The sequence below is a fragment of the Bombus vancouverensis genome, chromosome 7, assembly GCF_051014615.1.
Source record: "Bombus vancouverensis nearcticus chromosome 7, iyBomVanc1_principal, whole genome shotgun sequence".
Taxonomy (NCBI): domain Eukaryota; kingdom Metazoa; phylum Arthropoda; class Insecta; order Hymenoptera; family Apidae; genus Bombus; species Bombus vancouverensis.
In genome coordinates, this window is record NC_134917.1 from 14,037,457 (window position 1) to 14,062,155 (window position 24,699).

Sequence of the window (24,699 nt, forward strand, 5' to 3'; positions counted from 1 at the left end):
TAACAATAATATAAACAACAGTAAATTTTAGTGAAAGAAAAATTTAAGTTTACAATGTCATTTAAAATACGTAATTTTAACGGACCTGTACATGAAATATTCAGTTTAGAAATAGTAGGTAATTATAGTATCAATGATGAGAGAAAATATTCTAATGATATTACACAATTAAAATATTATAGAAATGAAACTCAATTTTATGTTGTGATGGATATTAGGCAATTTCGACATTCTGAAAATACAAGACTCAAAGAATTTAACACAACGGTCAATTTCAGATTTTTTAATGTTATAAAAAATCGATTTGATTATTCTGTCAACATTTTTTACGTTATATACATGATTATTAGGTTAGAGCCTGATCTTGTTTGCTTAAAAGGAATATTAAGAGCTTTGTTATGTACATCACATGAAAGATATTATGGTTGGATTATGTGTGCTTTAAAATTGGAAGGCACAATATATTTATGCAAATTTGACACAGAAATAAAAAGAAAGTGAATCGACAAAAAGTGATTTTCTTAAACATTGAGAGAATTGGGGTTACAAATTTGAGCAATATATGGTAGCACCTAAAATAAATTATAAACAGATAAACAAATCATTATTCCACTGCACATTTTATCTTTAATAACATAAAAAATTGTTTATTATAAACTTTATTTAATATTAAGTTACACCATTCACAGATCCTGACATTTCAAAATGTGTGAACCAAAATGAAGAATTTTCTTGTATATTTAAGTCAAAATTTAGTTAAAATATCTTGCTTTATGTAGCTGAAGCAGATGGAATCTGTTCTCAAGTAGATAGTGGGGAAGGAACTTGAATTAATAGTATTAAAAACCATTTATCATAAGGCACTTTTTAATGGGCTACCAAATAGCAGCTTTAAAATGTTGAGTTGGTGAGCTCAGTGTTATCCTGTAGGTATTAAAAATATCATATATCCATGTGGTAAAGATAGGTGGTAAAAATAAGGAAGGTATTGTTACAAAAATAGAAGAATTGAAGAGAAGTACATTAGAACATTGTATCATGGTAATCAGGACAATTTTAATAATTTAACAACATCATGTTATTTTAGATCTCCATTCGTTGCTTTCTATAGGGTCAACAAAAAGGGGTAGAAGCCTTTGTATTGCATTTTTAGAAAAAATAAAAGAAATTGTTTGGGAGGAGCAAGATAAGTGTTTATATAAATTTACATATGATCCAAAACGAAATACAGTTGCTGTTTTTAAACAGAATCCTAATAAATCAGAATATACATTTTTACATTCATGGTACATTGAGAACATAAATTCGTCCGTATTCCAAGGAAAAAAATTAAACAATTACTAAAATTATTTAAATGACATTAACGCACAGTTTTTGTTACGATTATTATTTTCTTTAATATCCTTATTATATGCATTTAAGAATTTTGACCTAAAATTTGTTTTATGACTGACATTTCTTGATGAGACATGGGTTGTAACATTAAACCTGGAACAGGTGGATTAAGTTCTAAATCTCTCAATTCATTCACTTTAATTTTTAAATTGCTTCTTAGTTTATTAATTTCAATGTTACATTCTCTTTGATCTGTAATGTAATTGTAATGTAATAAATGCAATTAATGTAGTAATAAAAATATAATTATTATTTATTTTATAAAAACATTAAAATATATAAAAGAATGACGTAGAAGTACCTTCGACAAGTAACTCCTCTGCAGTTTTGGATGGCATCTTGAGCAATAATGGTCCAATAGTTACCCAATGTTTCTCACAATTCTGCTTCTGCATTGCTCTCATTCCAACTCTATCATTGTTTCTTCTTTTATCCAAGGCAATTATTTCTTGCCGATCGGTAAGGATCTCATTAGCTTTTTCTTCTACTTGTTGTATATGTTTTAAAGCCTTCTGCTGATCAAACTTCATCTATAACAAGAATTATGATTAGTTAACCAAATATTATTTCACATTCCAAAATACTTTTGCAAAAATAAACATTATCATTAAGACTAAATTATAACACAGAAAATTCACATACGCATTTAAGATATATAAAAAACACAAATTACATTGTATTCAGTCTTAGAAGTATTATCAAATATTAATGGTTTATGAAATTCTTGTATATTACTTTATGACAAAGCAATGCGCAGTGCTCTTTCTTTTCTAACTTCCCTATTGAGTAATTTTTCCCTGTCTTTCTTGTTTAAACACTTTGATTTAGATGTTTTAAAATCATTAACTGCTGTAGTATCTCCAGGTTTAAAATGAGTCACTCTGTATTCTTTCTCATTGGACTGTCCTATTCCTTTTCTATCGGATTTTAGGCAGGTTTTAATGGGATATTTCATTCCTTTTCCTGTAGGACCAAGACCACCTTGTTCATCCCATCCATAATTTAAAAGCATTTGGTAACCTTTATTTTGTTTTGATATTCCATACATTATATTTGTTAATTTTGGTTTACTATTGAAAATATGAAGTGTGGATGTCTCGTGCTTTTTCCAAGTTGTTTGGTAAAAATTAACTTTACAAATTTTACAGTAAAATCCTGTACCTTCACTGGAACATTCTTTTCTATCATCATTACCTTCATGGATAATGTCAGTGCAATTATTCAAATGTCCTACAAGCTCCGACCTTATCTGTAATGGAACATCAATATTTGTTCCAGAAGCGTTTGTAACTGTTTCTGGTAATGTTTTGTTAGGTGTAGGTTCTGATTTTTTCTTCAATAATGCAACTATATTTAAATAGTTTTTTTTTAATGCCAATTGTGCTGCAGTAAGACCAGATCTTTCTCTAGCTTTTCTATTGGCACCAAGATTTAATAAAAATTCTATAACATCTAAGTGACCACAATATGCAGCTGACATGAGAGGAGTCCAACCAAAATCATCCGACAAATTAACATTTTCCCACGTCACATACTTTGATAGAAATTTCAGATCTTTTTGTTCTACTGCTTTCAATATAGCATTAATTGTCACTTTTTCTGTAGCAATTTGATTGTACTTTGTCCTTTCATTTGATGAAAACTGTTTCGCTGTTATAACTTGATTGTTGAATATTTTTGATTTGTAATGTTTTTGTTCTGGATGTGAAGTCTCATCGCTTTTTTCATTTGTAATTTCATCATATGCCTTTCTTGCTTCATCATTTTGAAAACCTAAGCAGTGATCTTCCTTTTCTGTAGATACTGTTGGTTCGCAAGATTCTCGAACGAATGTTTTCCATGTAACATCGATGTTATGAGAGAAAAAGTTACTTTGTTTTAACATTTCACATTTACATTTAGTTTTTATATTTACGTATTAACACTAAAATTTTACGTACGTATTTAATGGTTAAATAATAATGGATGATATTACAAAATAGCTTACTGTTGCAAACTTTTTCAATCAAACACAATTACCTTTATAACCACTGTAGTTTTATCCTCAACTCCACTGTTTTAACGCTGTACGTAACAGTCACACAAGCAGGTCTCGAGATTTCGACACTCGCTAGGGAAAACTGTCCGAAAATTGAGTCGTAAAAATTCAGCATGGAAGATAACAGAGTGGTCGTTGTACGAAGCAGACAGAGATGAGTAAAATGTTTCTGTCTCTGTTTAAACATTCATAACATGTCACGCATGCGCAGAACGAGACCTTTCTTGTTTTTCATGTTGATTTTTCACGACTTAGTTTTTGGATGGTTTCTTCTATGGTTTTGTAGTACAGTCATGGACATAATTGTCCATGAGTATAGTACTTCTAAATGTTAGACCAATTATGTAATATAGAATTTACTAACTGTTTCAAATATCCTAAATATTTAAATTATTATTATTATATGATAAGTATTTAATCTTTTTAAGTTTTGTCAATGATATTATTAATTATTATTAGAAAACTTTTCAATATATAAAGGTTTGTGGAAATAATTCAAGTAATTCCATGCTGCCATGTGCACTAGAAATACTTTTGATGTTGTCTTCCACCGGCACTGTATGTTCTATCTATGCTTTGTCTATGTTCAATGTTATATGATCGTACTACGATCGTCGTAATCACATGGTCACGTAGTGGCATGAGTGAAAGAAACCGTATACTCGTATGAGCGATTGTACAGGTATATAGACGATTAATTTTTAATGTAAGAATATTTTGTAATAATTAAAAGAGAATGGCTTTGCAAAATGTCACGAAGATAGCGATTGGATGGTAGGTACGTTGATATGAAATATAGTAATCGCTGTTTTGTCGTAATAGTCTTCTTTGTTGGTTAATTTTTTACTTGAAAACTCGTAAAAGATAAATACTTTTATTTGAAACTTAGTAAGATTAATATTTCTTGAAACTTATTATTATCATTGTTACTATTATATATTCCATATCCACCATTGAATAGTTCTTCTTTTTGCAGGGCTATATCTTCTGTTATAGGAATATATGCTTTTACGTATGCGAGAAGAAGTGTACAGGAAAAAAGATATCAGGTTATGAAAACAAAGCGAATTCAACAAGATTCTGATATTGCTAACTGAATTATTTATCCATTTTAAATATTACTAGATAATAAGCGGTAGTTATCTAAAAAATGGCTGGATTGCCTCAGTTTACCGAAGAACAATTGAAGCTAGTGCAAGATATAGAAATAGAAATGATGACTGATATGTTTCATCGCATGACAGCAGCATGTCATAAGAAATGTATTCCACCAAAGTATTACACTCCAGAACTAAGTAAAGGTGAATCAGTGTGTCTCGATCGTTGTATTGCTAAATACCTGGATGTACAAGAACGTATTGGTAAAAAGCTTCAACAAATTTCCATGCAAGAAGCAAGTCTGCAGAATAACCAGAATGATGTTAAATAAAATGAAATAAAATATTAATTTGTTAAGATAAATATCAATAGAAATCTCATTGTTATGCATTTAACAGCTTTCTCTTTGGGAGATGTACAATTTTTTTGGTAGACGCAATTTAATGAAAAATGAAGTTCTTTTTGCATGTTACGTAAAATACTAAAATAAAGTGTAGTAACAAATTTATTCTGTATTCAATTGTACAGTATGAATAATGTAAATGTAATTAGCAAATCACTTAATATTTCAAAGTGATTAAATAAAAATTCAATTTGTTGCTGTCTTGTACAACAAAAACGAGCTTTTTTTTTTTGTAACATGATTTGCAAGTAGAAAATTGTTTATTTCATCGTAATACATAATTAAGTAGAAAAACTAACAATACAATCAAAAACTCAGTCGATATATAAACACAATGATATTTTTGGTAGCACAAAAAATTATGTACAAATTTAAGTATCATATTAATATTGAAATTACGTTATACCGTAATATTCATATTTTCCTCTTTAGTGCAATTTTTGTTTAAGGAGAATGAAAATTGTTCTTCTCCTTTCGTTGTTCAAATTATTATCACATCATGCGTGAAACAGTTCAAATTTCAATTTAAGGAATTATTTATTGTTAACCAGCAGTCTTCTCCTTTACCGGATGAATTGTCGCTAATGCTAGTGTATGTTGTCCTCCACCTGCGACTCGTATCACTGTTTTCCCCTCCAATTGCTTTCCTTTGACTAGTGTAGGTATCTCAACATCTTCTTCTTCTCCTGTACCTAACTGGCCACTTGAACCCATACCCCATGAATATAAATCTCCTGTATACAAACGTATGATAATACCATATGTTTCACAAGATGACAATAATAATATTGATAAAGAAACAACAAAATAATCTATAATGGTATCAAAAGAAAAACTTTACCTAATTCAGTAACAGCAAACGATTGGGCACTGCCTGCTGCGATGTCAATACATTTAAAGGAACTTAAGCTAGGAACTAGTGTTAATTCTTTTGCATCCATACAATTAGATCCGAGTCCAAGGCGGCCATATTCTTTACGGCCCATAACAAATACTTGACCAGAATCATCTAGAGCAATTGTATGATGTTGTCCACTACTAATGTGCCTCCAGGTCTTTCCACTAAAGGTTTTTGAAATTTGTGGATGAAAGTGAGTAACAGGATCTTTCAAGCCTAAAATTTTTATGTAATATTTAATTAAATCATATCATAATGATTTTTAAATCAGTGTTATTTGTTAATATTTTGTTTGAACTTACCAATTTGATAGTAATTATTTAGTCCAAATACATATATATCTCCCTTCTGATATTCTTTAGCAAATGTACAGTATGTTCCGGCCCATATATCATCAAATTCTAATTTCTTAGTAACTTTAAATTCAACTAATCCAGGAGTTAATAAAGGTCCCATACCATGACGGGTATTTCTACTAGCTGCTCTAGCAGCTACTCGTCCTAATTGACCTTGTTCTCCACATCCACACGTGTATATATGCCCATTTTTATCGAGTAATACTAAGTGATCAGCACCAGATGCTATTTTAACTATTTTTATATTAGGCAGCATTTCTATCGGGAAACGTTCGTTTCCATTTAGAGTTAGACCCATGGTACCGTGAGAATCCTAAAGAGAATATCGTAATTTCTTGTCATTTATTTCTTAAAATCGATAGTGGATTAGTAGGTGAAGCAAAAGAAAATTATACCCTAAAGGAACCCCATGCAAATACTCGTCCATCTTCTAATAAAGCAGCACTATGAGAATCCCCAGCTGTCACCTGAATGGCTTTGCCAGGTAGGTCAACAGAATCTGGTTCAGTTTCAGAACCATCTCTAGACGTATCTCGTCCCAACGCTCCTTCATCATTGCAACCAAACGTTAATACTCCTCCAGTTTGTCTTAAGCACACATTGTGCATACCACCAGCTGCTATAGATACGACATCTTGATATCCAGGAACAGTTGCTGGGCGTGTTTTTTCAACAACTTCCTCTCCTAAACCAAGTTGTCCAACATCGCCTTGTCCAAATACTAATATTACGCCGCCAGTCGCAGATTGCCGTAAATCGGGTTTCACAACTAATTCTGTGAAATGCATGCAAGTGTTTAGCTATTTTACAGTATTTAATTTAGTGACGTATACAATTATATTTGTGCCGATCGACATTTGTCTTAGGACACGAAATATTCGCGGCACTATACAGAAAGATTATTAAGACGATCTCACGAAACTTTTTTTTGAAGATACTAGTATACTCCCAGCTGCCAACTAAAACGGAGCAATAATTATCGATCGTGGAACACATTGCTTAAACACATGTGCCTCGTGGTTTTGCACTTTCAATAAGATTTTTTGTGCTAATAAATTTTTCACCGCCAAAAATATACTCGAAAAAATATTAGCTAAAATTGAAGAAATAACAACTTACCTTGTTTTTTCCTTATCTGTTTTGGCTCCCGTTGGCTTTTTGCAGGAGCCGAAGCTGGTCGTTTTGTTGCTTTCCTTGGCGGCACTAAAAGTATATCAAGGTTATGTTTACAAATATATGTATAAAACCTATTTTATGACAGTCATGTATGGAGAAACAACTGATTTTAATATCGCCACTTATATACGTACTAATTTTGCAAGATAATTGTTTTAGAAATGTAATATATAGCGCCTTATTGTTGGTTGGCGCCAAAAAGTTACAATGCTGCTGAACTCGTGGCTGTTGCGCAACTCACCAGAGGCGCTAATGTCTGGATTTTTTTAATACACGAAAACTCGTCACGTTTTATATCTTTGGCTGATTTTCAACTATAGATCTCACTTCCGACGCACGAAACGCAATCTTCGTAACGGAAATTCTATCCCTTCCTTCTTCGATGGACGGTTCGTATAAATGGAAATGTTTCGATCCGGTTTACTTTGGTCCGGTAAACTGTTGAAATTGCAACAAGTACCTTTCATTGGTAAGAATCGCTTATGGATAGAAATCGATTATTTAGTAATCATTCGGTTGTTCCTGACATACTCGTGCATTTACATTATCGGGTTATAGTATAGCTTTGCTTTTCAATTATTCACTTAATTTTTTCTATATATACGAGGATGATCTTAACGATATGTCTAAGTAATTTGTAATTTGATAAGTATTAAATATGTAAAATAGAGTAACATTTGGAATATTTTTTGATAAATTTATAACACTAGGTTATAATTTCCTCTGAGATTCTCGTTTAAAAAGTCGTTTCTCACCTTTATTCTTTGCTTGATTCTCTCGATAATTAGAAACATAGTGTACGTACATTGTGTTCGTGTAAACGAAGAAAAGTCTCGAATACTATCGAATACGAAAACGTCAAGTGGAATACAGATTAATTTAAGTGTACGATTCGAATTGAACGATAACACGGACTAGTGATAGTCGACATAATGCGTAGTTAGATTCTGTGCCAAACAATTTCCATTGCTTGGTTTGCCACGGTACTCGATAAATTCGCACGATACGACGACACGAGGCGACTATCTGGTAAACACGTTTACAAAGATAGCGAAGTTCTCGCGGGTCCTTTGGTTATTCGGCGCGATAAATTCATAATTCTTTCAGCAAGGTGGTGCGCGGCCACGATTCACGCTACACTGCGAATTAGAAGAGAACAGACGGTATGGGGTCTTGTCGGAGTTGATATCTCGTGGATAACGATATGCACCAAGAGAATCGACGAGAGAGGGAGTCTAGAAAGAGGAAGAGAGGAGAAAAGAGGGGTGGATTTGAACCAGAGGGGGGCTGGCCGGTTATCAGAGGGGTCAGATACGTTGGTGCGCGCCAGTCGAAGCCGAGACTTCGTCCGCGCAACTACTCGTCGAATTTCTCTGTTGAACGGTCTTTTCCGTTCGAACACTTTCCACTCGTCGATTTATTGCGTCCCCGTTGTCGTTTCTTTTTTTATTTCCTTTACGCCCTAAGGATACGGTTTGCGCAATCGTTTACGTATACTCGATCGCGACCGAAAAAAACTTCCGACATTCCCGACTTTGTGTTTACTTTTAATTTACGTTTAAAGGAACGAACAAATTGCACCAGTTTGGACAGTCGAAGGTTTTACGGTGAGGAAAGCAGTTCATGTAGAAAAATCAAGAATCATGACGAAAGTGCGCCAATACAGATTTCTCTCGCTACTCGTGCACATCCTGCTTGGCGGTGAGTTTAAAAAAAAAAACATTGCTTTTCCACTACGATATCCTGCTAAAAGTCGAAACGTTTCTTTTATCTTCTCTTCTTCTCTTCTTTCAAACGAGAGCGAAACTTGCGACGATGAAGCGTCACGCGAACAACGAGAGTTTAAAATTTCTGATTATCGCGCGTGTCGAAATCCGCGCACCTTCGTATTCGAAGTATTCGTAAAATATTTATCGCGGTACTCGGTGCCAAGCACGCGGGTCGTAAGCGATAAATACGCGAATTTGGAAGTTTCCGTCGGTTGCAGCGCAGCGCATCGATCGTCCAATTCCTATGACTTGTTGAGTCGCACCTTAAATCTTACGCGCGAAGTTGCATCTACTCGGCAACAAACTTATTCCGTTCGACACGATCTATTCGGGGATCGTCTTTGATCGAATCGAATAGACTCGACCATGCACGGAGATCTGCTTGAATTCTCTCAATCGAGTTAAGTGGCTTCCTAAATGCGGTAAGCTGCGCGTCGTTTTACCAAGGCTTGCACGTGCTTTTAAGAAGCACGATACTATCGTGGGAAGAAGGTAGTAGGATAGATTCGCCGTACTTTTCCACTTTCTATATCTTCCACTTCTTTCCAGCACCGAGATCGTTCGCTTCCGAGCGATCGGTAGGAAGCGATTTTCGAGACCTTTGCGTACGAACTTGAGACGTATCTTCATTCCAGGCCTATCTTCGCTCTTCTCGTCTTCCTTCGATTTTTCGCGATCTTCGTACTGTCCGTTCGAAGGGAGAACCTAAGAACACCAGTCGGAACAAGGCGATTATTAAGCTTTGTTTCGTACGACGTGATTTCGTATTCGACGTGGCAATGGGAAACACGCATGGTAGAAGGTAAACGAAAAACCAGGAAACGCCATAGTCGCTCGTATAAATATATAGAGAGGCGGGGGCAAGGCGAACGGGCAATCGGTCTGTGAAAGTACGAACAAAGGTACCGAGCGAACAGGGAAACAAAAAGGGGGAGGGGTGGGAAAAAATAAATCCACAACCCAGTTTTCTCGTTATCAATCATCCTGCCGATATTTTGAAAGTACGATCAACATCGGTGGAAAATCCACAGGATGGACGCTACGGTCCAGATAACGTTCCCGGGAATTCGATAATCGTCCAGAGGAAAGAGGATGAGAAGCTTCGGCCGTTCGGCCTGTCTCGCGAAATTCTATTTCTCCGAGAATGTTTCCGCGTTAACGAAACTTTGAGGATCGGCGAATATTGCGGTCTACCTGGCGTAACAGTCGAATGGAAGTTGGCAAGTTTATTTTATTTGATCGCGGTGCCGACCAGGTCGACTCGATTTTCCTCACCGCAGAACGACGTTCTACGTTCTCTGATTTTTATCGTCGATTAGTGCCGGTGCCGACCGATTTCCAGAGAAACCATCGGCCGTTCGTAATGGCAATCGGCTGCAAGTATCTGCTCGTTTGTCGAGATTCGAGTCATCTTTCATTCAACGATAAAACGTTAACCGGAGGCAATGGCGAGAGAGAAATGTATATTTCGCGAATCGCGGCGAGTTAAGAGTCGAAGGAGACTAGTAGCAGGTGCGTACGATTCGTGCGGGGCAAGATCGCGGACTCAATTAATATCGAGGACGCGCTTCACGGCTTAGGATCGGATTACTCGCTCGAGAAAAAGAGAGAGAGAGAGAGAGAGCCGACTGTTCTTCTTCTAGGAAAGAAAAACAACGTGGAAAGAAAGGAGACCTTTGGAAGTAGGTGGAAGCGGAGGACACAGGGTGGAAGGGTGTAACTGGTAGGAATAGGAGAACTCGCTGAATATGCATGAAACAATCGCATATCTCATGCAATTAGCCGAGGCAATTTTTTCCTTCTTTCGTTTTCTTTCGCTCGCTTCAGCTTTTCCCAACTTGTCTGCCGTCTTTCCCTTGATCCGTTGGTTCGTCTCGTTTTATTCGAAGAAAGCAACCGAAAGCTCGACTCGAATATTCAAATTGCATTTTGAATAGCGTTGATACTCGGTTTCTTCCAGTTTCTTTGCCGCTAAACTTCGCCTTTGCTATATCCTTCTTTCTCTTCTTGCCGTGTTTCTCTTTCTGGTTAAAAAATGTTGATTGCTCCAACTTTCTCGCAGCTGACCCAGTTGATTTTTCGTAGAAGGGCAGACGCGAAAACCCTATGTCGGAGAACGATGGAAAGTATCGCGAAAAGGCTCGGTGTCTTTTAAACATTAACCAGCTTAGAGCGCGCTTTAATGTCTTTCGTCGGTAGAGGAAGCAAAGGAAGAGAGAAAACGGACGCGGCACGAAAACACGTTCCGTTGACTCGGCAAACATTTTGTTCGCGGCCCTCCATCGATACCTCGCTGCCACGGAACCCGAACGCTTTCGCGTTTTTTCCCGGGAATCTCGTTCTTTTTGGAGAAAAAGGCGGCTTTTCCGTTTGGTAAAAGAGCACTTCGTGACTCGCGACTTACTGTGTTCTCAGAAAACATCCATCGCGTGTTCCATCGAGCCAAAGTTATTTTTACGCGCGCTTCTTCCCCTTATCCAACGTTTTCTAATAATTTGTCCGACTTGTCCGGATGCTTTTAACGTCGATAATCTGCCAACCTCTAAGAAAGATATCGCCAAACAACTCGAGGCTCGAGTACGAGATTTGCTGGCTACGTTCTGTCGTTTGGAATTTCCCATACGAGATACGAATTCGAGGAGAACGACAGGTAGAAGGTTCGGCTCGAACAACTTTCTCTGCGATTTTGTTGGAAATTTGCGGCCACGCATGGATGACAAAATAGCCTTTGTGCCAGTACCTTGCTGTTAACGAGTATTAACTCTCGCACGAGGAAATATAGGTCAAAAGTTGGCCGCACAGTGATGAAACGGGCCGCTGGCCAGCCGGATGGGACCACGAAACGGAGTTAGCCGTGATTTTCCACCGGTCCTGGTAGTTTCAAGTCCAATTCCGAAGTCTATTTTCGCTGCTTCTGTTTTTTTCGATCTATGCAATTTTCCAGATTTTTTTCTAAATATTTCCGTCTCGATCTTCTCCGAGTTATCGCGATTCTCAGACGTTTCGCGCCTGTTCTTTCGCGACCTCGCGGTCGTGAACATTTCGTTCGAAGGTTAGAACGCGAGAATGCTCCGAGCTAGTAGCTCACGTTGAAATCGAAACGAGTTCTCGTCGGTATACGATTTCGCGTGGAAGATCGAACATAGTTTGCTGTTTTTCTCGACGAGAGCAGCGCTTTAAAACAGGATATCCGAAACGCGAACAGGAGGACATTAGATGCGCGTCCCAGAGGATTCGAAACAGGATTGAATTTTCCGAACGATGACAAGGACCACGATGCTCTTGCGCTTTCATCGAACCGATTCGATCGAGAGAAGATTGTGCCCGGTTGTATTTGGGAGTAGCGACGCAACCTTGCGTCACAGCTGGCGCCGAAAGAGTACGTAGGTCTGAAAGTTTGATTAAACCAGGTCGGGAAATGCGCATTCGTCAACACCACCTCGTACTCAGATTTTTTACTCTCGCGTTAGTTGCTCGCGTGAATTTCGTTCTCCGAATGCGCGTATCTCCTTTGAAGCGACGAACCAAAGGCGGTCGAGTCGTCGGAGGACAGCTTTTCCTTTGTTCTGGATGCGACGCGAGCCATTTAATAGGCCGTAGCCTGTCTTTGTCTGCTTTAGTTCCGCGGAACGGACATATTCCTCCGGTTACTGCGCGTCGTTTCTTCCTGAAACTGTAGGACGACGACCGACGACACGATCTCGTCGAGTTAGCTCGGTAACGAAGAGTCTGATGTTTTGTTGGTCGATCTTGGTTCGCTGGCCGATTCGATTCCCTTTCGTGCGGAGTCGTAAAAATATCCGCGTGACCGGTGAGTTGGAAACGCGCAGCGTCGGAAACGCTGAAAACAATTACATGGCCGGGAACGTTGGTAGCAGAGTGAATTATACGGGAGCCGAGGGTGGAATATGGCGTTATCCGGCTTGTCCGGCAATTTGAAAGTCTAATGCGAGCTAGAATGATTTTTCTGAAAGGGGTCGCGCGGCCTGCCGTGTTTCGCTTCGTGCCATCGCCACCTGTTGGGAGTGCGAATCCCATAAACTCCCCCCAGTTAGCCATTCTGTTCGTAAACAATTGAAAGCTTTTAAGTAATTGCTACGCTCGTCTTGGAAACAAGCTCGGAACAATCGCATCCCGTGCTCTCTCGTCGGCGATGGTTCTTGCTTCGTTTCGTATTCGTTCGAGCCTGCAGCCCCCACGGACGTGCAATCTTGTATCCGATTAGCCTGGATCTTGAAACGGAGATAAAACGAACAACGTTCTCCGTGAATCGAAAGGGCGATCGTCTTCCTTCCAATGAACTCTCGGTACCTGTCCTTGCCTCTATGGACATCGGACAATCGAGTTTAGCCCGTTAATGTTAATAGGAAAACCTATATTCCTCTCTGTCTCCCTGCCCCTTTCTCTCTCTCTCTCTCTCGCTCTCTTTGTACTTTAATGAGACACGTTGTAATCCTCGATTCTGATTTTCACGAGCCGATATCGGCGGTGGTGGTCGACAGTGTTTCCATGCCAGAAAATACCGACGGATCTACAGGCTTTCCTGTTAATCAAGTAGCGGTTTTAAACGGCTTGTTCGGTTTACGCGGCAAGCATTATTGTCGCGGCTTCTATCGATTTGCGTGCGTTATTTGCTTCGTTTTGCCAATGCGATGAAATACCTTGCCTCTTGCCGGTAGAAATCCTATGGTAAATCTGCACAGTGTATAACGAAGTCGTAAATTAAATCGTCGAGTCGTGCCACCGATCGGACCACTAACACCAAGGGGTCGCGCTTGGTATCCTAATCATCAATTGGGTCTGACGGATCAGAGCGATTTCATCTCTCAAAATCCATCTCGCTGTGGATAAATAGCGGAAGAATCGCAGGATTCTCTCGAACGAAAATTATCTTCGCGAACGTTTCCCGTGCAGATCGCGATCCGACGTTTTTCTCTCTGCTCATCGCGGAAGAAGCATTCGCTCGTTTCGTCGACCCGATAACGAAAGGAATGCGAATAGCGCAATGTCTTTTTACGAAGTTGGAAGTAATTTTGAAAGAGAGCGTGCTACGCGCGTCACGTGGACGATACAACGTCGATAAATGTCTTTGCAGTAAATAAATTCAAATGGATGCCTCGTAAAATAGTTGTCTGTCCCGGGGGATTGTACTTTTTTTTTTTTTTACGTCCAGCGCGGTTTTATAGCGAAAAACGAGCAACTCTCGACTGCAGCAGCACATAACGGCACGAGAGCGAATCAGAAGTCACCGCGTCGACGACGCAAACGTCGATCGTAACTTGCAGTTTGCCGTTCGACTTTGGCTAACGCCTGCATCCAGACGAAATGTTTCGATCGCGTACTTTGTTTTCCATTTCCTCCTCTCTTTTTCCGCCTGCCTTTTCCTCTCGCTCCGTACTTTCTCGCCCTCGTTCCGGCTATATCCTTAGCCCGATGTGTTGCGCTTTTCCAAGATATATATTCTCCGGACAGATTCGGTCGTCGCAATACGAGTTTATGTCCAAGGAAACTGTAACTGTAGTTTCGAAGTTGCGCCACGTGCTTTCGGCCGTAACAGCTGAGCAAACAATCGACAGACGCGATGTATCAGATTCTGAAAACGTGTCTCGCTTGAAACGCTAACGGCGCGAACGCAACGAAGAAGTTTCCCGGTCCGACTCGGTTCTGACTATAGTCCGTCGCGTTGTCGATAAAGTTGCAGATCATCCGTCGGAGTTGAGAGTTTTTTTACGAAACCGGGGAAAAATCACGCGACGCGAAAGCAGGAGGCATGAAACTTCGATCTCCTAACGGAGCAAACGTTTGCGCGAAGATAATAGGAACTCGCGGTAGGTGGATTTAAAGCGGGCAAGGAAGTTTACGTAGTGGCGTAGCTGCGGGATTTAAAGTTCTCGCTAGGAGGTTGTAGCACATTCTGTCGTAGTTTATGTCTGTATGTGCATCCAACTCCCGTTTGGGACCGCAACAGCTGCGCCAGCCTGCGTCGTGTCACTGGGAATTACGACAATTTTGAAAAACTGTTTTTCCATGTTTATGCGACCATCGCGCGCTCCCTTCGCCGCTTCTGCCGTCGTGTTGTCGATGGAAATCGTCTCCTGTTATACGAACGCGAAACCTTCTGTGCAATTTCAAATTGTAACGTGATCTAGAAGCCAGCACGAACCGCAACGATTTTTCATCTTCCCTTAACGCGTTTCGACGCAATTGCATCGACCACGTGTACGCGTTCTTCGTGGTTCGAAGGTCGATTGGCGAAAGGAACGCGGATCTCACGGGGTATAGCGTAATACCGTTGTCTTCTCTCATATAGCTAGTTTCAAAAATAGGACGGTGCAAAATTGTCAAAATTGATGCTTAGCCCTTTGATTAATCGCCATCTCCGATGATAGACGCAACGTTATCATTAATTAATCGCGTACGCGATACGAATCAAATTAGGGCTCGTTATATAAATTTACGTGAAAGGACACGAACGGCGTGCTGGTGCGCGTGTAACGCCCGTCAAAGAATATCCTGGACACGTGAACAGGCGATGGGGACGCGAGGGCTACCGAAAGTCCGCTTTGCGAAACTTTCGAAGGAATGTGTCGGTGGAAGGACGAAGCAACCGAGATTGGCGAATAAAGAATCACGCGGGCCGAACTATGCAGTTCAAGTACATCCTCTTCGAAAAGCTTGGGAATTTCAAACATTTCCAATAGGGTGCGCCGGACTGTGGCACCGTGATTTATAATTCCTAACGCGCGATGGAATTATTAATGCGAAAAGTTCTCGAGGAATTGGGTCTCGTCGGCTGTCGAAATCAACGCCAGGTATCTTGCTTCCCTTTTCGCGAATCCGGCCCCGAACTAGCTTTTCGTTAAATCACGCGAATCGTCGTCGTCGTCGGAACGTGGCGGAATTCTACGCGAGATAAAGCGATCGAGATGGAATACAGAAGAGGTGTCTTAGCTACTAATCTGAAAATTTGCCACGTTGACGACGTTGAACGACGACTGTAGCCAAGTCGCAGCAGGCAAAGGGAATCCGGAATAACGCGCGCTAATTAACGCAGTAATAAAGTTTTTAAGGTTCGTAAACTGTCCGATAGCAGCTGGCGGATCGTGGTTCTTGGTAGAAAGTCGGGTCGGTATTGTCTCAGAGGGGACGCGGATTCCTCGCGGTGTTCCAGGAATCTCGTTCCTCCGATAATTTTTCCCAGACAATACGATGATTAATTTTCTCCTAATTAGGTCGAAGGCTTTGCTGGTAGACGAGCGTCGGCTGAATGTTGCGGAGCATGTGCCGCGACGTTCCTTTTTATCTTTCAACATACGCGATCCGTAACGTTCTCACGAAAGGGATAAAATTACAATTCCATTTTCACGTTCTCCGATCTAGTTCGTTCAGCTGACGGTTTTTCAACCATCAGCCCCCTCGTTCTTCGACGAATCGTTTTTCGCTAGATGTTTACCGGCGTTTGGAAGTTTGACGCCGCAACGTCAACCGATCGGATGATCCGGTTGGTCCTGATTGCTTCCTGCCGAAACGTCGTTGTTCGCGGTCCAAGAGCCACGACCTTACTATATCGAAATCGAATAGAAAAGTCTCGTTGTTTCTCTCGTTTCATCGGACATTTCCACTGCCGGGCGTTTACAATTTCCAAGGTAAAAGGAATTGAATCGATCGCGTTTTCGTAGAATAACGATAACGGGTGGCGAATTGCAAGTAGCGAGAAATTATTCGGGCGAATTGAACCGTGTTGTTTGATCGAAACAAACGGGCGTTCCCGCGTTTCGGGGTTAGAGGAACGCGAGTAGCTGTGCCATCGCATCGGCAAGCTGTTCTTGGCAAATACGAGCAATCGGTGGCAGTCGAGCGAGCTTGTTTCCGGGGAAGCAGTGGGCAAATCGAATCGAAGACAACGACTGGACGAATCGTATAAATTCTTAAGTTCGTTGGGTCTCGTCTGGTTGGAAGTTTGGAGCTGTGCACGTACCTTTTAACGTTTGCTCTTGCGTGGCTTGCATCCGGTCCCCGTTTCGCTTCGACACACTCGTCACCCGGTTCCAGATCGATATATCGACGGACCGTGAAATCGTCGAGAACTTTTGATCGATCGTAGGTCTCTTTCTCGTTCGTGAAGAAGCGCGCGCGAAAGACGGACACAGTTGCAATGAAAGTGGTTAGCGACGTCCGGACGATACAGCGACGTTTCGCGTTTCCGTTTTCCACGCGAACCGATGATCGATCGGTGGCGCAACAAAGTTGCGGAGGGACGCTGGAACCGCGAGAGGAATCGGACAGAAATGAAATTACGTCGGAGGTTGGTCGAAGCGGTTGCAGACCCGCGTTAAAAGGAACGTTCGGTGTCGATTAATCGAATTCTTTCTGATCGCCGTGGACTGCGGAAATTCGCGTGAGTCGCGAGTTTACAGAGCTCTGTAAATCGACCGAGTGCAACGATGTTTTATCGTCGAAGGGAGCGAAAGCGTGGGCAGGCAGGCGAGTGTTGTAACTTTTGTCACCCGGCGCGAGCCCGTTTGTTTGTTTGCCCCCGCGTTTGCTCGGCCTCGATCTTTTATATTCCCCGTGGAATTTTATTTATTCGTTCGAAAAATTCTCTCTGTCTCTATCTGCCTCTCTGTCTTCCTGTATTTCTCTCTCTCTCTTTCTCTTTCTCTTTCTCTCTCGTGACCATCCCGTTGAAATAAAATAACTTCTCGATCCGCGCGAAACCTTCCGGCCAGCCCGACTCGATTAGTTGCTCGTCGCAATTTACGACGTTACGATTTCTATTTCTATTTTCACTACGTTGCTGACGGATCGTTCTGTTTGATCACAGCGACGCGAATACATCGCGAAAGATTCGTATACTTGGGAGCGGCGAGCGCAGGTTCCGGCGATCGGCGCGGATCAATCTGGCGACGATATTGTGACAATGGGGGGGCTGTCGGGTTGTCGGGGATGCTGGGGTTGCGAAGTGTGGGCGCAACGGCGTTCCGTCGATTATCGGAACGTCTGTTTTCCGAGCGAACGATTATCCCAGCCAAACGACGCATTCGGAACACGTGTTCGCGCTCGGTCCCTCGATCCCTCTCGCTCCTGCTCGCTCCCGCTCGCGCCTACCACGCATGAACGGGGACAGAGGCATTGTGCGCCGCTGACTGCCTCTCGCGACCGGGATAAACTGGCTAATGATCGCCTCCTCGCCTCGCCACGCCTCGACATTCAATTTGGCCGACTTTCTCGCGATATGGGTCGAAATCGAGCGACACGCTTCTCCCTTGGACGTGTTCCACGTGGAAAGTTTATCGAGCGATTTTTCAGCAAGAGAATAGGCGTTTCGTGGCCAGTCATACGCCAGTGGCAAAAACATCGAGAGGGAAAAAGCCCAGGCCAATCCCGACTTTCGCTGGCTTCGTGACCTTTCGAAAATTCGATACGTGTTTCGTTTCGGTCCGTTAGAACATGGACGATCGCGTAAAAAGCGCCTGGATACATCGATCAGTGCGATGTTCAAAGCGATTCTTTTGCCACGTGTTTCGCCGGTGGCAAGGGACGGTTCTCGATCGTAATAGAATATTTTTGAACCGGGCCAAAAGAATTACGCTCGAACGAGGTTTACAAAAACGACTACACGATGGACGTGACACGTTTGGGTTGGGTAGATGTGGATGGCAGGTTCACGCTGATCGCAGCTTCTATAAAATCTCGTGTCCCTGTAGCCCAATCACCGGCGTCGAGTGTTATGTAAATTTCCATCGGTACAATCGTAGCCTGTCTATGACGCGGCAGATAGCGGTAATCACGCGATGTCGTTCATCGATAAACCCTTGCTGTATGCTGCAGGCAACACCTGTGCGTTTCTTGCGTCACATCCGAGTTCGGGTGGAATCGAGCCGCGTGAATTTTGAAAACCGTGCCCGATGACCGCCGTGCTCCCTTCATTTCGAGGAAACGCGAGGATACGTCGAACCGCGAGATTAACGACAACAGCGTTTACCGATAAGCGGATCGACCGAGCTTTCTGGTGAAACGAGGAAAAACCGGAAGATCGGGACGACCCGCCTTCCTTTTTTTTTTTCACAATTCCGCTGACGAGGAAATTGCATCCATAAGGGCTCGTTCGGATTACAGGAAGGCAATAATCCCAAAGGAAGCGGCGAGAAACGTTCCTCCGGTTCTCCAACACCGCGCATCATCCTTATCTCGATGTTCCTCGCGCCGAATGCGAGCCGCGATAATTCGGCGCCGTTCGAAATCCAGCATCCAGGCTCGATCCCTGGTAATTGAGTTAAGAACGCGTAGTATGATCGATCGAAGCTGCGGTATAACCCGCTGCCGTGATTTAGTAGACGTTCGTCCAATCTTATCCTTATGGATCTTTTAAAGTAGCACGTTGCTACTTGAACGTATTTAGGCGAGTTTAGACGATGCACAGCGTCGACTTATCGCTAGCTGGTTCGCGTTTCCCTTGATCACAGAGACAGCTCGGGAATTCTAGGAAATACACCGTTGGACAAGAACAATCGAAACTTGGCCGGCAAGTAATCTAGTCGTTTCAGCTTCGCGGCCGAGGCTGGCTGCTCGCGGCACTCCGTCTTCCGTTAAACGGTTCATTTCCCGTGGGGTGTAAATCAGCATTGTCGCCGGTATCCGTGCACAAGCGCTTTGCTTGGAAAGTTTGACGATCCCGGAGTATCGGATTAACGAGTCTCGAGGAGCTAGACACTGCGCGGATAGGGACAGGTCCGCGTAACGCTCGATCGCCCGCTCTCGTGCACCAAAGGAATCGATAGCCGACAGCCAGCAAATATTAATTAGCCATCGAGTGGGAATGGACGCGAGGCAACGCGGCGTTGTGTAGCGATCCGAAGAAAAAGCGGCTCCACCGATCGTCTTTCATTCGCGCTTTTCATTTCGAAACTTTACGACACGCCGATCAACGTCGTCTGGTTGGCACGTCTCAAGGATGGCAACATTATCGTGCCACCGACACAGCTCGCTTCTCTAACTTTCGCAGCCAGCCTTAATGAAGAATATTTCTGAAATGAAAACTGTCGGTACTCTCGTTCAGCTATATCGCGTCTCCGGGAAAACAAGATGATACTCCATACAGCGGCCAGTTCTCGTCCGACCGTTTCCAGACGATGCTCCTGTATTTATTTCATCGGGACGAAAATTTCGGTGCACTCCGCACGCGTCCTCGAGCAGTTAGTTCGCGTTCTTTTCTTCTTATTCTTCTTTTTCCCATTCGCATTTTCCCTCTCGTCCGTTTTGTTACGAGGAAACGTTGCGTGAAAGAAACATCGTCTTCATCGAGAAGACCGGAGAAGACGGCGAAAGCTATACGAACCGATGAATCTCGGTACCTGGAATCGAGCCGGAATTCAATTTAGGTATGCCGCTAATTGGTCGGATTAGCTTCCGTTCCGCTGTGCACCGGTAACGATCCAAAGCCGCGCGAAATTCGCTTTATTAGATGAGCAAATGAAGACACGAGGCAGACGTAAATTTGCGTTTTCCGCGCGAACCTCCGTCGCTGAATCTTCCCTCCGCGTCTTCTTAGCGGTAATTGCCCGCTCTTAGAAAAGAAGTATCGTCCCTTGCCGGTGGTACCGTTGTCGCGAGTGAATTTTAACTCGACGAAGAGCGGTCAGCGGTATTTCAGTAATTGGCATCTTAACCCGATATACCGTTGCTGTTTCGTCGAGAGTCTCTCGGACGCAATGAGCAAACCTGGGTTCGCGAAGCGCGCCCTTTTGTCTTTCCCTCCTTCTAATTGCGTTTCGTTCCTTTCTCCCGCTTCGAATCGCGCAACAATACGCCAAGACAAAGCGGTGGCCGTTCCTGGTTCGCGTCTTTCAACGTTCTACGGAGCTTTCGTGGCATGTCGAGGCCAGACTTTGTGCGATCGTAGGCTGGTCAGTGACCAGCCAAGAGAGGACTGGAACTCGTGGCAAGGCAATGAACTCGAGCGAAATCCGTGAAAACGCAGCCAGGTCGCGGCGGTGTTGCGATTCACGAGACCCGGTTAACGCGTTGGGTGGCAAATTTATGACGTCGTAACGCGAGCGCGAACCGCGACGCGATACGCCGGACGTGAGATCGTTTCCTTTCAATCTGTCTGCCAACGCCACTATACCAGATTAAACTACCACGCGTGTATCGCTCTCGGAGACACGCAGTTCGAGCCAAGCATCCACGACTCGTCCACGATCACATCGCGTGAATTTCACGCTCCAACTTTCCAACGTTTACGAAACACCGTATGCGTCACGGGAGATCCTGACACGGCCGTAGGAAAACGTACAAAGGAAACCCGTGACGACGTAACGGTCTTCGTCGAAGCAAGACGTTTCGTCGAAAGACTCTCGAGTGGATTGGTGTACGCGTGGCAAAGGGGTCTCTTTCTTCGATTACATCTCGTTATTTGCAGACCGTAGGAGGCGTAGTTTGCCGAGTGCGCTTTGTCGCCTGACAGAGCAGCCGACGGTTCGTATCGACGATAGCGGATCGCGTCAACAGGAAGTCACGTACAGGGCCGTAAATCACGCGAGCTTCGAAGGGATGCGAGGTTCGGCCACGCTGTTTAGCGCACGCGAAGGGGCGAGTGATCGCTCGTCTGCCTTTTGCATATTTATGTACACGTACGTATTTGCCGTCTGATTTTTGCTGCTGCGCCTACACGCGTTCCACTCGTGTCATTTATAACCCGCGGTCTCCTTTCCTCTTCTCCTTTTGTTTTCTTCTTGTTCGTCCGCTTTTTCGGCGAAAACTTACCCCGGTGAAAGCTTTCTCGGTGAAAGAGCGAAAGCACCGCGGGCTAAAGAAAGAGAGTTTGGAATTGAAATGGTGATCTCGTAGTCGTACCGTTTCTATGGATATCTCTTCGCGGAGGAGACTTTGACCGGTTGGAAAATTATGCGGATCTTTGGTTAAAATTCGTGCTCGATCGTTTGCAATGCGGTTGTTTGTTTAGCTGAAGAAGAGAAGCACGGCCGCCACCTTTCGATCGAGCATCGCCGTTCGCGAAAAGTTCCCATTACGCGAATTGATTTTAATTAAAACGAGTTAGCTCGGTTGGAAAATTTTCTGGTTACGATGCGCGATCTATTTGTCGGAGTATTATTGGGCGTCTATGAGAGCGGGAAAGGGGAGAGAGAGAAAAAAAAGAAAGATCGCGCTGCCCGGCAAAGCGATTTCGTTTTAATCTCGCGGCCAGAATCGTCTGGGATACTTTGTGCAAGTGCGCGCCGGTAGTAGCGTTGGTCGCACGGCCAGGCAATCTCAAAGAAGTCAAATGAAAGGGAATTAAAAACCCGGAGGGAGCGAGGAGAGAGGGAAGTTTTAATGGGTTCCGAAAAAAAACAAAACAGCTGGAAGAAGTTTCTCGAGAGCGAAAACAAAATTTAATTAAAGCAAGCCGACCGTCTAGCGGCTTAAAGAGCTTGCACCGGATATGCCGCTATTAAATTCAAACCCGTGAATCCTCTTTGCTCGCGAGACCGGAAGCTTCGTCCAGAAGCGCGAATAACGCGTCGTGCGGACGTTATCGTCGCCGTCGTCCGATATCGTTGTTGAACGTTATCCGTACACCGTAGAGACGCTATCGAGCAGTTGCCGCCCCCGGGGCTTTTTCACCCTCTCGATCCACTCACGATTCCAAACACCCCGCAGTTGAAACATTGTTCCCAACTTCCGTGCTTGCGACGACTACGAGCATCGGTCCGCCACGAGGGTAAGAGAAACCGAAGGAAAGTGGCAACGAGCAGCCAAAGGGTGGTAAAGTATCCAGAAGGGTAGGTGGTGCGTACTCGTGTACACCCTAGGACGCTAGCTACAAAGAGGGATGCAACATCGTTCCCGGTGAAGGTACCTAGCTGAATCGAACCGTGCGGGGGTTAGACACATACGAGTGCGTTAGATCCATTCTATATAAAAACAAAGGGCTGATATTTTTCCTGACGCGCGCGAGCACGTCGATGCGCCATCCCGAAGCGACTGTATCCTGTCGGTCCAAGTGCGCAAACATGTTCCATTTTGTTCACGCGTCTACGTATACGTACACACGGCGCGTATATACATCTGTACGTATACGTTGATCGTTCGAGGAATTTATTCGAAGAATTCAGAGCCGAGACGGGAACCTTAAAGGCAAGATGTTCGAGGATGACGAAACGGTGTACCGGGGGTTAAAAATTTGTAAAGAAGCTTCGCATATCGTTCGCATATAGGGCTGATCGATTTAGGCGAGAATGGAACTTTGCTATGAAAATTCGTCGTATGGCGTCTTCGATCAACGCGAGATCCTTCGTCAGCTTCGCTTCATCGGGACGAAAGTCCGTGGAAGATGTTCTAAAAGTCCGGCCAACGCGGCGTCGAGTCGTCGGCGCGGAGTCCGGCGAAATCGATCTCGGTAGCCGGAGCGTAGAAGAGGCGCGCCGGTTTTCGAGGCGAATACGAAAAGTAGAGACGAATCGAGAGGGCAGGAAAGCGGGCAGCTACGGCGAAAAAGTTGAGCCAAAGAGGAAACCGCATTTCCGCCTTTACGCTCTTCCACGGAACTCCCGAATATCGCTGATAATTCGTGGTACTTGGACGAAAGTTGCGCGAGCCGGAGCTTCCTTTCCTTCCCGTCCCTTTATTCGCCAGATTACGAGGGAAGGCTTTTAAAAAAATTTGAAAAGCCTGACGCGAAGCGCTCGGCCCCGAGAGCGACCAGGCCCGACGCGTCGATTATCCCACCGGTAATTAAACGATCCGCCGTTCGATACTTGTCAAATTAGTAATTACCGAATGTCCCGGTAATTATTCGCCGTTGTCGTTGTCGCGGTCTGGAAAATCGGTAGGCGGAGCGTCGTTTCGCAAAATCGAAGCAGTTCGTCCGACAGCGGATACGTGACGGGTCCAATCTGAAAAATGTAAGAGTCGCACGTAAAACTCCTAGCGCAAGAAGCTTTCCAGGCTTTTCCCAGGGAAATTCGTTGAAAGAGAATGTCGGGCGACGCATTGCCGCGCTGATTCTACGCTAGTCATTTCCATATGTATAGCACGGGTCTCGAGATTAACATATTCTCCCGCTCGTTACAAGTCTCTCTCCCCCGCCGTCCTCCTTTTTTGCTAACGTTTATTTCGCTCTTCCGCTCGGATCCTTTTAATTCTCTATGCGTTCCCTGTCGCTCGCCATATTTTGCATATTTATTTGTACGCGTATACGTAATTTTCGGTATCAGCCGAGGGGAAATTTTCATCGAATTCTCGATTAAATTGGCAATAACGAGGAAACACGGCTCGAAACTATACGGAGCTTGCGTCAACCGTTAGGTATCGCGTTAATATAAAACTTCGTGGCAACCGAGTTGTTAAATCAGCCGCCGCGTTACGACGAGTAGCAGCCACGTTCGTTTCATCAAAATTCTTGGTTTATCGTTCTCGCACCGGCTTTTTCCTCGCGTAATACGCGGACGTTCGATTCCGGAGACGATCGTTTCCGCGCGAGCAAGCAGCTCCAAGATTTTCAGGATCTCGTGTCCCTGGAGTATCCTCTCGAAAACGTTTCAATCGTTCGTTCCCCACGCTGC

The 24,699-nt window shown here is 43.3% G+C and overlaps 5 protein-coding genes across 8 annotated transcripts in view; 3 read left to right on the forward strand and 2 right to left on the reverse strand.

Moving 5' to 3' along the window:
* Window positions 1-24,699, forward strand: part of LOC117153838 (kin of IRRE-like protein 3) — a 129,360-nt gene that overhangs the window by 18,286 nt on the left and 86,375 nt on the right. Inside the window, exons 1-2 of one of the 3 annotated variants that reach the window (XM_076620063.1) lie at window positions 7,698-7,833; window positions 8,929-9,065. The exons of 1 other annotated variant lie outside the window; for it this stretch is intronic. In XM_076620063.1, coding sequence (XP_076476178.1) covers window positions 9,008-9,065 — 58 coding nt within the window. In that variant the 5' untranslated portion in view covers window positions 7,698-7,833; window positions 8,929-9,007. Of the gene's footprint in view, window positions 1-7,697; window positions 7,834-8,707; window positions 9,066-24,699 lie in introns of those variants that run through there. One more of the 3 variants, XM_033328283.2, reaches the window with a different exon arrangement.
* Window positions 55-1,641, forward strand: LOC117155447 (uncharacterized). Its single transcript, XM_076619987.1, has 4 exons — window positions 55-497; window positions 536-555; window positions 690-755; window positions 1,070-1,641. The coding sequence occupies exons 1-4, from the start codon at window positions 55-57 to the stop codon at window positions 1,342-1,344; spliced, it is 804 nt and encodes a 267-aa protein (XP_076476102.1). The 3' UTR covers window positions 1,345-1,641.
* LOC117153911 (uncharacterized) lies at window positions 1,169-3,324 on the reverse strand. The gene is made up of 3 exons (XM_033328426.2): window positions 2,144-3,324; window positions 1,697-1,925; window positions 1,169-1,587 (listed from the first exon to the last, which is right to left on the reverse strand). Exons 1-3 carry the CDS (start codon window positions 3,278-3,280, stop codon window positions 1,418-1,420), a joined length of 1,536 nt encoding a protein of 511 aa, XP_033184317.1. The 5' UTR covers window positions 3,281-3,324; the 3' UTR covers window positions 1,169-1,417.
* Tim10 (translocase of inner membrane 10) lies at window positions 4,054-4,926 on the forward strand. 2 transcript variants are annotated; one of them, XM_033328401.2, is made up of 2 exons: window positions 4,054-4,207; window positions 4,410-4,926. In XM_033328401.2, the coding sequence occupies exon 2, from the start codon at window positions 4,584-4,586 to the stop codon at window positions 4,860-4,862; it is 279 nt and encodes a 92-aa protein (XP_033184292.1). In that variant the 5' UTR covers window positions 4,054-4,207; window positions 4,410-4,583; the 3' UTR covers window positions 4,863-4,926. The 2 variants fall into 2 exon arrangements, with proteins under 2 accessions (XP_033184292.1, XP_033184303.1); XM_033328412.2 differs by having other exon boundaries at window positions 4,055-4,211.
* Rcc1 (Regulator of chromosome condensation 1) lies at window positions 4,953-7,640 on the reverse strand. Its single transcript, XM_033328317.2, has 6 exons — window positions 7,499-7,640; window positions 7,308-7,391; window positions 6,584-6,963; window positions 6,135-6,501; window positions 5,776-6,048; window positions 4,953-5,668 (listed from the first exon to the last, which is right to left on the reverse strand). Coding segments are annotated over exons 1-6 (1,296 nt in total). The 5' UTR covers window positions 7,500-7,640; the 3' UTR covers window positions 4,953-5,477.